Below are 12,524 nucleotides of genomic sequence, written 5' to 3'. Positions count from 1 at the left end.
TTTCGTCTATACCTGTGAGGCCATTCACATTCCAAAATAAAAGGTTTAATGTAGCCTTTATGATAAATTATTCCCACCCGTTATGTATGAAAGCTTTTTTTAAATGTCTGTTTTCAGCTTTTGTGTTCCATGGACCCAGTTTGGCAGTTTGACTTTTACAGAGTTGTTTCTTGTTATCTCCATTTGAACCTATGTCACATTGTACAGCACTTTTTGTTTTTATGAAATCCTCAAACAAAAAAGAAAACTCAACCACAGAACCTGTTAACTTAAAACACATAAAACTATGTACATTTTCAGATAATGAAGTTTAACAATCCTGATAGGAACAACTGTCCCAAATCAACAGCTGCACACACATGAAAAACCTAATGTAAAAGTAAGGTTATCCATGACAGGACATGTTACAGCCTGTGCTCCTATTTATACTAATTGTTGTGTATTTTTGTCTTAACCTTTATCACCCTCCCAGATGTGAAACACAACTTGCATGCTGTCAGAAAATATTAACTTTTAGCCTTACGAAAAGTGCACTAGTTCTCTTTAAATAAAGCTAAATTTCTAGTAAAAGTATTTATTTACCAGAAACGTTGCTGTTATTCACTTTCAATAATTTCAAACTATTTTTTACTGAACCGTTTTCCTTGTACCTTTTAATTTTACATTTCTCTCAGCAAATAATATCCAGACATCTCAATTTATTGCTTTAACATTTAGTAAAACTGCTGCAATGGAAACATAAGATCAAAATGTAGAGCTTTCATCAGCTCCAGATTTCTCAATTGGTACTGAACACTTATTGGCTTAAAGACAACTATTTATTACATCGTGATCTCTCATTTTTGAAAAACCCACTTGTATTCACAAATTGTTATAAGAATCAGCCAATGACATTTATGCAGACATTTACCTATGCAAAAGTAAAAGAAAACATCTCACTTCTAGATATTATAATCAGTTCACCTTTACAGCCCATCCCCAAACCCATCAGCCCAAGATTACAACCTACTGACTTAAAAGTGCTTTTGTCCAGACTTTTTTTTTTTACACTGTAATGCCTACATTTCTTAAAATTAAACAAGAGAAGAAGAAGAAGAAACACATGTTTACTTCAGTATCTTTATCACATACAACAATTAGTGAAATATTTTATCTCATGCAATTTATACCATAAAATGTTTTATACAAATACTGTTAATGGCAAAAAATGTTTTACTTACAGTTAACTTTCCCCTTTTCTCCCAATATTTCCCTTTTAGGGTCCTTCCAAACTTTAATAACATGACATGGGGCATATGCTTGTCTGTACCCCCAACAAGTTTAAAGTCAACAAAAATCCACTTTTTCTTGTAAAGCCATATTTTAAAAGTGTGGCTGGTGCTTTATAGTCTCACATTTATTCACCAATTTCAGTGTTGATCGTCTTGTTCCTATTCATCTCCATCTCCCAACCCCACAGTGGTTCAAGTCTAAGGTACTCTTGACTTTTCTAGTCAACTTCTATGCTTTTCATTTTTGTCTTTCTCAAGCATTTTCCTTTGGAGACTCTCTCTCTATGTGCCTTGCCGTCAGAGTGATGAGAAGTAGAGCCCTCTTCTATTTGATGGCTCACCTCTTGTTGGACAAACTTTTGTATTTCCCCCTTAGTCTGTTAAGCATCAAAAATGACTTTGAACCTCCACAAAAAAAAAAAAATCCGAAAACAGCTGGATACAGGAGCTTGAATATCACACCTGCCTCTCAACATTCCTTGACTGTTGGGATACATTTATTTATAATTATTGATTTGACATTTGTTTATCAGGAAAGTCTGGCTGTGCCAAAAAGTTACCATCTTCAGTGGAGGCCTGGGGAGAAAAGCTCCACAATCACAATCAAAATCAATTACAGATATTTTAAATCACAAAGTATCATATAACACTACAAAACATAGGAGTGAAAAAACATTGCAGAGAGAAAAACAGAGCATATGCTTTATAGTAGAATGCAATGAAAACAATAACATGAGTTGAGAAAATATGTGATGAAAAACTCAATAGTTATGTTATTTGTTACCTAGATTAGTATGCAATAAATGAGACCTGAAACAATTCTAAAAAAAGATATTTGAGAGAGATATTAGAGATTACATGATTAGAGATAGTCAGAGGAAATTGAGTGATGTCTTAGTATGAGAGAGGGTGTTCATATTAGGGTTACAGACAGAAGCAAGGATAGAGAAAAGGGGATTACATAAGAGAAGTGCAAGGTAGGTTGATTTATATAAGAAGAGTGCAGGGTAGGTTTTCTTCAGGTAGCTTAGGTGAGTAGGGAGGAAAGCAAAAGAGGTAGAGCAAAGGTCTGCAGAAAAAAGCGGATATGGTAAGGTAGTAGGAAAAACAAAATAAAGGAGTGGGGTAGGGGGCTGGAAATGGTTGTGAGGTGCAACTTCCACTAAAGGGGAGTGAGTAAAGTTTAGTGGCTAAATTCAGCCAGAATTGGCACAGGAGCAGATCCATGATTTTGTAAAGTATTCTTTTAGGGATCAGTTAAAGGTGGGTAGGTTAGAAATAGTTCTGTTGGTTAGAGGTAGAGAGTTCCATTTTTTTACTACTGAATATGAGTATAGACTTTGTCTAGGGGATTTATTTGGTTTATTTATGGTGATAAGTTGGTTGTCTTATGATCTGGGGGTTATTTTAGGGAAATATATGTTGATTAAAGGGGCAGGAGATGGGCGGGCGAATGGTTTCTGAATGATTTTATGTACTGTTGTTTATAAGTTGAAAGTAGGAGAGGTGGAAGGGGAGTTGCAGCCAGCTAAGGGTATGCAGAGTTTTACAGTAAAGGAGGTTGAATTAGTAGCAAATTTGGCAATTCTGCTGTAGCAGCTTTCAAGTTTGTTTTTTTATGGATGATTGTAAATTGGTTAGAATTTGGGCTCCAGAGTAGGGAGGGCAGAAGGTAGGTTTTAGTTACAGTAATTTTTGTGGGTGTGCACAGAAAATGTTTGTTTCTGTATAGTATGTCTTGTTTTTGATGGGTTTTATTGATATTGCTTTGGATGTAGAGGTCAAATTTAAGATGTATCATTATTTGGCATGGTGTAGTATTCAATTTCAGTGCCATTTCCAAAAATGATTTTGAAAGATGCTTTGTTAGGGGTGTGACTTTTTGGGGTAAAGAGGCGAAGCTTGTTTTTTTTGGGGGGGGGCTTAGTAAGAGTTGGGTCTTTGTAAGCCAAGTTTCAATGTAGATGACAGCTTATTGAGTGATTTCTTGGAGGTGAGTTTAGGTGTTTGAAGAGCAGGTGATGGTACAGTCATCTGCATATTGAATCAGGGTGTCTTTGCAAGAAAATGAATGTATGTTATTGAAAAAATATTGAATAGTAGAGGGGCAAGGATTGGATATACTTGTGGGACTCCTGTGGGACTGGGAAGGTATGCAAAGATGGACCCTTGCCATTTTACAGCCTGATGCCTATTGGCAAGGTAGGTGGAGAACCATTGATGATAGACCCAAGGTGGAAAGTTCATAGAGGAGAATAATGTTACTTATTCGTGATTTCATTAAATGAATACAGTTTGTTCCTTCCAGTTTCTCTGGTACAGCAGAAAATCTGGGGTTTCTCTGCATGCTGTGTTCTCTAAGTGTACCATTTTTTGAAACAGCTGAAACATCTCTTCTTGAGCAGTCTCATACCCAGCCAGCCTTTTCTTCACTTTGGCTTCTGATTTTTGCAGTTTTATCCGTTCATATGAATAGCTGTTTAAAGTTTCCTCCATTTTTTTCCAGTGTTTTTGCTAGTTGAGCTCATATACTTATTCAATGTTTAATTTATTTTGATCAACTCTGAGCACAACTGACATAGCTTCCTTTAAATTACTGGAAACCACTTCTTGTACCAAAGCTGGAGGAAGAACTGCTTTTTGCTAAACAGGTTTCTTCCCAGACAGTATATTCTCTTCACCTTTTCTGGTTGAGTTTCTTTCAGGTTCTCTAAATTTCTTCTTTACAGGCATCCAGTCAGTGTACTTACTAGCCAGTAACTGAATTTTATTCAAGCTGACAATACCACTGGCTGCTGTTTCTATTTTATTTTTTTCCCACTGGGAGAGTAGTAGTGTTGCGGTAGCGTTGTCGCGTCACAGCAAGACATTGTCCCGTTCGATTCTCAGAGCGTCTACTGTGGAGACATGCGTGAATGGGCGTACCTTCGTTGAAGGTTGTGCGTTAGGGCCGGCAACTCAGCACGTAAAAATCAACTGCCAATCATTAGCGGACCGGAGTTCCGCTGTGGTGACCCCTAACCGGGAAAAGCTGAAAGACACAACAAGTATAAATGCCGCCACAGTTTCACATGAAAATAAGCCACTAAGCTAGTGGGATTAACCTGGTACACCAAGAATAAAAAAGAAAATAAGAAAATAAACACAAGGCAGGAAAAAAAATTACTAACTTTTTCTGGGAAGTATTTAATTTCCTGCTTACAAACTGCCACCCCCAGCCCCAGAATAAGCACTTTCTAAACTGTATATGCCCCCAGTCCTTGAACTGTGAGCAAATGACAAACTATTCCATAAATTTCATACACATATATGCAGCTCCACAACTAGATACAACCCCAATCACCCGGTTGTGATACTTGCCAAAACTGGATATCAAATGCAGTCTGTTTAAAAAAAAAATCTCTTTTTACACAAATAATGATCCTCACTCTATAATAAATCATTTTGTTAGAAATCTGACAGTCAACATTTGGTTACAGTACGGACACAATAATATATATTTTATATTATGTTTATAAAGAGACAGTTTTTAAGAACTCTGCTTTGACAGGGTACAATCCGTTCAAACCAACATTGCTTGTGACATTCATGGGTGTATTACACTAGGAAGCAGAAGTGCATGCATACTGGCAGCATTAGTCTTATGGGTTCATATCCCATTTGTTTCACTTGTATTACAGCACAAAATATTTACTTCAGACATTAATTTTGCAGAAAGAAAAAGCAGTGAAGGTTGCCCCTCTGCCTTTTTCCTTTTTGTTTTCCTCCCACTTGTAAAAAATATTGCATTCTCCAAACTGCTTGTCTGTGTGCATGTGGCATGCAAATGTATGCATCCTGCAAAAGATCAGTGCCCTGTCTACAAGAAAATGAAGTGGAAGACAGACTACTGGAATGTTAAGATAATCCAATGGTCACAGCAAATGTTCTCTTTCAACAGTCAAAAAGATGGCTTTACATACCAGCATCACCAGACAGCCAATACCAAAATTAGACTGACTATATACTTTGCAATCAGATGTGGAAGGTACAGGGTCATAGAAAAATATATTTTTTTATCTTTACCTCCTAGGCAGCGTACGGTTCTTCTAGGAAAAATGTTCCAAAGCCAAACAAGTCATCTAATTTTGGAAGTAATTCTTTTTTCAATATTTTGCACAGATCACATTGCCTAAACTGGCCTACATAAATATGATCCTAGACAATTGTTTTCAAGTTTTTCTTTATTCATATTTAAATGAGTAAATTTCTTGAATAGGTGGGCCCAGTCATTTTGACACTTTAGTTTAATATATCACACTTTGGAAATTCCTACTTCTGTTATTAGTTGACAGAATAACACACATACTAGTGGAAAAAGATGAACAGTTTGAATGCCATAATATAAGCTGCAATTCGCACAATGTAATCCATTGCAAGTTTGTTATACTATGCTCACCAAGGGTAACAAGTACTAATATGCCAATGTACTTTCATACTCAAAATGGTAAAATAAACATGGATACATATTTTTATTTCCTCAGTCTGTACTCGAACTGTTGAATCTGTCAGACTAAAAAAAAAATGTTTAATGAAAAAGAGTACCCATGTTGCTTCTATTTTATAAATATGCACATCTGGAATTAGATGATGTAAAATCTCTTTTATATCGTACAATTCACACTAAACAAGTTAACCATTACAACAGTTTTACCACTTAAGAATATGTACTGACCACAGGACATATGCTAATTTGAAGCAGATAACATTTTATATATGATTATATATTTATAAAGTAAATACAGTATTTTTCTTTAGCAATATTTACAGAAGCTTCACTGAATCGTTCTACGTATGATTATCTCCAGTCAGTTATACTGACCACAAAGACATTAAAAATACAGCACATTAAAAGCCTTAACTTACATTCTACTTTGTACTGCATATATATATTGATTTTGTAAACATAATGAAAATATTTTGTGTTTCATAAATATCTTGATTAAAAATGCCTGGACTAGATTGTGCAGGGTTTTCTTTAGTTTACACATATAATCACCCCTTAGATTTGAACTACATTTGTGATTTTTTTTTTAATTCTGCACAATGAAAATTCTTCATTAACATGACATTAATTTTACCAAAGCATTAAACTGTTACCATATACTCGAACCAAAGATGCTCTTTAAACCAGTTTCAGAATCTCTATGTAAAACCTTAGAAGAATGAGGTATCAGAGGAAAATGCTCCAGCCAATCTAAACTCATCCTTCAAGAGCACACAGTACATACGTTGTGGCAATGCTTTTGAATACGGTGCAGGGCGAGGAACAGTTGTTCTAAGAAGGATTTCACGGCCTGCAGGTGGCGGAAAGTCTGAAACCATTCCTGCATTCACTCGATGATCATCTGAAGCACTTGCCTTTCCGGTTTCATCTTCCAGTGAAGTCGTTGCTGCCTTGAATAGGAAAGAAATGTTGTTAACAAAGCAATGACCAGTGATGACAAATAGAAGTTAACAAAGATAGACATGTGTAGAATGATAATGGAAACTATGGTTACATTTGGCAAGACAGATATAAATTACCTAGTTCTTTCTGTTCCAAAGAGTGTACTCAGTGTGTTTAATGCCATCTCTATGAACTGCAACTCGATAATACTTTATCTGTTAATAATGTTCGTTTTCTTCTTGTTATAGCTGTCCAGATATTTGCACTATATATATATATAGGCTCACACTGTATATACTGAAGCTGAATTTTTACTTAGTTAATATGTCATTCATCTGTAATGGGCTTTGTAATAACTTTATTTAACTATAATGATATTATGTCAATCTACAGCTTTTCTCTCTGGGACTCCACTGCAAATGAGATATTATCCCTGTTGGACTTTCCTGGTAAACAAATGTCAAATAAAACTAATAAATAAGTTTATCAAAAATGAAATGTAAAATACACAAACATGAATCTTGAACATGTAGACACACAAACAAATGCTGAATTCAAGAATAAAATTCTAATGTATGTTTGCTACACAAGCTAAATGAAGTTTTTTACCCCTGGTATATTCATGAAGTTTACAATATGCCAAACAGGCCAATCATACAACAGCAATATAAAAAATATCAAAGCAATAAACTCCAGAGCTACTACCTCTCAAGTTAGAAAGACCTTTAATACAGTGCTACAATATGTTTGTAAGTCAGAAAAAATGCATTGTTCAGCTTTCAAGTATTACCTCTGTTATAACACAAGCCAATATTAACTGAAGTACAAAAATGCCTAACTTTTGTTATCAGATGTTCAACATCGAGCTATGAACCTGGTTTTATTTGAGATGCTGAAATCAGTAATAAAGTATTCTGAATTTACATTAGAGAAATGAAAAGAAAAAAAAATGTGAATGTAACATGCTAAGCAAGCAATAATGCTCAACATTATCAGGGAATTAATGCATGCCCAGAGGTGGTGTTAGACGTTAATTCCCTAATAATGCCTACCCTGGAGGGATTATTGCTCCATGAGAATTGGCTATCTGTTAAACTGTTTTGCATTTTTTTCATGCTGTATTTTTTATATTTTTAATGTAAAATAGTTCCTCTGCCTAATATTTCAAACTTGTTATAGCACAAATTGTTGCTGGAAGAATTTACATCCAAAATATAAGTTATGCAAGTATCTAATGTCCAAACACACACACACACACACACACACACACACACACACACACACACACACACACACACACACACACACACACACACACACACACGACCAGCACTTACAGCCACTTTACTGAATTGAATACTCATCAGATGTCTCACTGTGATAAAAATGAATAAAAAAAAAAATCATAGACTGCAAGGTACTGCAACATTCACCCTCCCCACATGACACTTAACTGTCCCTGATTTTGCCACTTAGTTCTGCTCTGTCCCCTGCACAATGCTTGATTTGCAGGACTAAAGTCAGTCAATAATGCAAGACAATCAGAGTTTCATACTTATTTTTCAGGGAATGTTTAGTGGTAGACTATCTGCTCCAGTCATTCTACTCTCTCTCTCACACACACACATGCAAACATTACTTTATGTTTTTCTTTTTTAAATTTTATCCTGAATAGATGCATTCAGGCCCAATTAAAGACTTAAAGTAAAAAGTCAGAATCTATGTTCTTAAGGGGGACAAAACCCATGGGCTTTCACTACAGGGGGTTTAAGGTATCACACTGAAGAATTTAGCTTGACTTGGTCCTTCTTGTAATTTTTATTGAGTGACATGTCTGTGTGACCTTTTTACCCTGTGTATGTTCATGCACGCGTGCTTGTGTGTGTATGTGCACGCGTGTGTGTATGTGCGCGTGCACGTGTGTGTGTGTGTGTGTAGACATCCAAGGTAAGGAGTATTGTTTCTTCCTCATTTTTACTCTGGAAAGCTTGGCTTAAGGTAAACTCGGATACCACTTAAGACATAAATCATAAATGAAAGAATATTTCTTAAAGAAACCCATCTGTGAGGAAAATGAGAAGGCTGACCTACCATAACAGCTTGCATCTTAGATGCTCTCCTTGTACAGGTCAAACCAATAAGTATAACTGTTTTCTATGTCAAGAACTTCAAGTCAGCTTAATGGAGTGGTTCAAACAGATTCATAGGTGGTTACCACACTACTAGCCCAAGAGACATTTTAAACCTAGTCAAGCTTACCCCAAATTTACCAAAATATTGCTGATATGTCTATATACTGAAAGGAATGGAGCAAGAGTTAGTTATTTGCAAACCAAATTAAGATCCCAAGGAGGATACACCTATATTCTAAGAGACTTCATATGCAACACCCCTTTCAAAAATATTTTCCCATGACACTGCACTGAAAGAGGGGGATCCATGGGCAGACATAGTGAAATGGCAGAAAAGTGAAACCTGACTGAGTAGTAACATAGGTCATGGGATAACTCCCACAAATAAAGTAAAACCAGAAAAACACAAGCATTGAATGAGTACTGGTTATGTTTTGGCAGTAACTAGAAAACTTCTTCCAGTTACTAATAAATGATTTTCTACTAGCAGAATTTGCTGCCTTCCTTAAATCCTGCCACATGCCCTCATAAAAAGGTGTTTAAAAGGCATTACGATTCTGTCATCCAGTCAGTCACTTATAGTTGTTATGGTTGCTGTGTATCAAACACCCCTGGGTCTTGTGAAAATAGGTCCATCTGTCAGGTGCTTGTAGTAATTACCCCTGGCTATACTAAAAGAAGGGAGAACTACTGCTGCCTGGGCCAGAAGGGAGTTACCACAAAGAACTTGGGGAGTTCTTCTGAATCTTCAGAATGACCCTGAATAATAATAGAAAGGGTGGTAGAGCATACAGGAAAATTCCTGTCCATGGGAAAAAAAAAAGCATCAGCCTTCCAGGTCTTCAAGGGTGGGGACGTGGAGCAAAATGTTACCAATTAACAGTCGAAAGTGGAGGCACAAAGATGTATCTGAGGCACTTCCAATGTTAGGATCAAATCTTGAAGACCCCTTGAATTAAATTCCATTAGTGAGGGTGTATCATGGTCCTGTTTAGCTTGTCTACTAAATAATTTTGCTTTTACTGTATGTCAAATGCCTGCAGAGTAAGATTGTGCTGAAAGGCTATATCCCAGGTTACCATGGTTAGTTTGCATGAAAAGTAAGCACTGGCTCTTCCTTGCTTGTTTATGAACCACATCCCTATGGTACAGCCTGCAAACACTTATAAAGGTCCCAGGGACAAAACAGAATGAGAGAGGAGCAAACATTTATAAATGCCAATATCTATTTTATTTGAGTTAGTCTATATCTTCTGTTACGAAGACCTTGCACTTTTATCCCCATATAAACTGCTCTCCAAGCAACATCTGAGGAGATCTGTACTGACAGATTCAGCTGGAACTGTGAGGAAGAATTATGGAGACCTCGAGTATGAAAAAATATTGTGTCACCAGCAAAAACTCTTCACAAATGGAAACAGGATGAAGATGTTGGGACCACATCATATACAATTAGTATTAAATGGTATATTGGGTTCACATTTTCCTTTGGTGAGAAAGGTCATGGGTCAATTCTCTGTTACAGTTAAGATAGTAACCTCAGTGGAACAATTCAGAAACAGATACTAATCTACACTTTCCCATTAAAGAAAAGCTCTTTAAATTGAAGTGCCCCAAAGAAGTAAAATTAGTCTGACAAAACATCTACATATTCTCCTGGAATCCCAGTCTGTGCAGGAGATCCCTTACTCATGTGAGAAATGTCTGGCACCTTGAAAAATACTCAGCAAAGGAAGACAAATCACCTAAATTAGCAAAAATGTCAACACCTTGCAGTCTGCCTCTAGAAATGCAGGAACTAGGAATGTGACGCTATGTATTTTTTAAATTTAGAAAATTCAATGCAAAATAAGAGCTAAGAAAATGGAAGGGATAAAATTTAGAACTTGGAGTAAAAATAATTTTTTAAATAAAATCCTTATCCTAAAATAGGAGTATTGAGAACTTCTAACACCCACTAGGAGAGAGAGAATGTGGCATGACGAGAGGGACAAGAAGAGAAGAGTTAAGGCAGGTGAGTGAGGGAGAATCCCTTGGGAAAAAGGGAAGACACTCCCACTACCAAACATAATCTTGACAATTAGGGGTTGATAGGGTGGAGTGCGAGTCTTGTAAATAGTCATACTGGCTACTGTCCTAGTTGTGGAGGGTCACTGAAGTATTTTTTGGAAACACTCTGCCATAGCTTTTTAAGCATCTACTTACCAGCAGCTTGATGGATCAGTTTTATTTGCCTTTAAGCTAAAGTAGTGGAGGGAGCATTAAATCCCTTGGCCAACTTGGAGAAGGAAAGCTGAAAAACTGTAAGTCAGAATACCTTTCTCATCACACTTAACAAGGATGTCTGCAGTAGACAGTCCAAAATTAACTCTTTATCCAAAGCAGGATTCAAAATTTCAGATTATACAATATACACGAGTTTCTGAGAAGCAGACAGACAAGCCTCCTCATGTATATTGTATAAACTGTAATTTTCATCACTAAGGCAGTAGCTACTGGGTCTGACATGGGAGGAGCGTATAAAAACTCAAAAGCTCAAGGAACTTTATACACCCTATCTACTTTTGTGGGGTCAGCAGGTTGGCTTGTCAGGTAAGTTACAGGTTATGCCAAAAACATCATCCAAAGCAGAAAAAATAGGAGGAAAAGGAGTAGGCTTTGGAAATTCCAGTTGTAACAAATCATACTACTTCCTGAGGGACTGAAAGACATCCCTGTGCCACTGAAAAGACTGATGCATTCTAGAAGCAATATCAAAGAAAGAGGATCCTTCAAATGGACTGACTGAAGCAACTCTCATCTCATAATCTTAATCAGAAATCTGTGGATACAAAATAAAATATATCCCCTCACAATCGTTTAGAGGTTTAGTCTCTTGAATCTATTAAACAAATGAAGAATCCTTTCATCTTTTACCAGGCAGAGCCATGCAGGGAGGATTCAACAGCCTAAACCGATCCCCTGAGCTAAATCCAATAAATCACTGATGTCCAGAGTAAATGAAAAAGGAGAAGATGTATGTCTAAGTTTTTGCTTTTTTTCCCCCACATGAATTTCTGAAGATACAGACAGACATACACCTTTGCCAGAAGTTATCTCCCTAGATTTCTGGCTGGGCAGAGTGGCATTCTCTACCTCTTCACCCAGGAGTGACAATAGTGGAACTCCTTTGCCCACAAAGGATGCTCCAACAGCTGCAGAGAAGTGTCTAATCCCAATTCCATAGTCGTTACAGGGACAATACCAGCAGGACCTAGGGACAAAGACATGTGGTCAGAAGAACCTAGTTTGGCTACAGCAGAATCACCTATCTGTGATTAAGGAACTTTAGCAGCCTGCTATAGTGGCAAAGGGTGTATAACATTTTTTCTTTTTGTGGCTGGAAGAAGAAGGAATTGAGGAACTGGTAGGTTATTCTATGGTTAAGCTGAAAAAGATGCCTGATTTCTGGGGAAGCCTGACAGTAACACTCCATAAAACAGGGAAGTAGTAAAAAAGTAATTTTTAACCCCATAAAAACACACTAAGTACTTTAAATACCCCAAAACCCAAAAGTACATTAAACAAAACTTCAGCTAAAAAAGATAGTTTAAAATAAATTTTTTACTTGACACTCCTATTTAAAAGTGATTAAAAGTCACATGACGGTCATTAAAAAGACTTTTTAATAACTTTAAAGTTATTTTACAAAAA

At 36.5% G+C, this 12,524-nt stretch overlaps 1 protein-coding gene across 4 annotated transcripts in view; it reads right to left on the bottom strand.

Moving 5' to 3' along the window:
- Positions 1-5,476: 5,476 nt before the first annotated feature.
- The window catches only part of RAB3GAP1 (RAB3 GTPase activating protein catalytic subunit 1), a 2,239,542-nt gene continuing 2,232,494 nt past the window's right edge, over positions 5,477-12,524 (bottom strand). For all 4 annotated transcript variants that reach the window (XM_044074944.1, XM_044074945.1, XM_044074942.1 and 1 more), the window contains one exon: positions 5,477-6,707. In XM_044074944.1, the coding sequence (XP_043930879.1) occupies positions 6,468-6,707 (240 nt within the window). In that variant the 3' untranslated portion in view covers positions 5,477-6,467. The remainder of the gene's footprint in view (positions 6,708-12,524) is intronic.

Source organism: Protopterus annectens, chromosome 6.part0 (assembly GCF_019279795.1).
Source record: "Protopterus annectens isolate FY-2018-M chromosome 6.part0, PAN1.0, whole genome shotgun sequence".
Classification (NCBI taxonomy): Eukaryota; Metazoa; Chordata; order Ceratodontiformes; family Protopteridae; genus Protopterus; species Protopterus annectens.
Note: the sequence above shows the minus strand (reverse complement) of the source record. Positions and strands in the feature narration are given on the sequence as shown.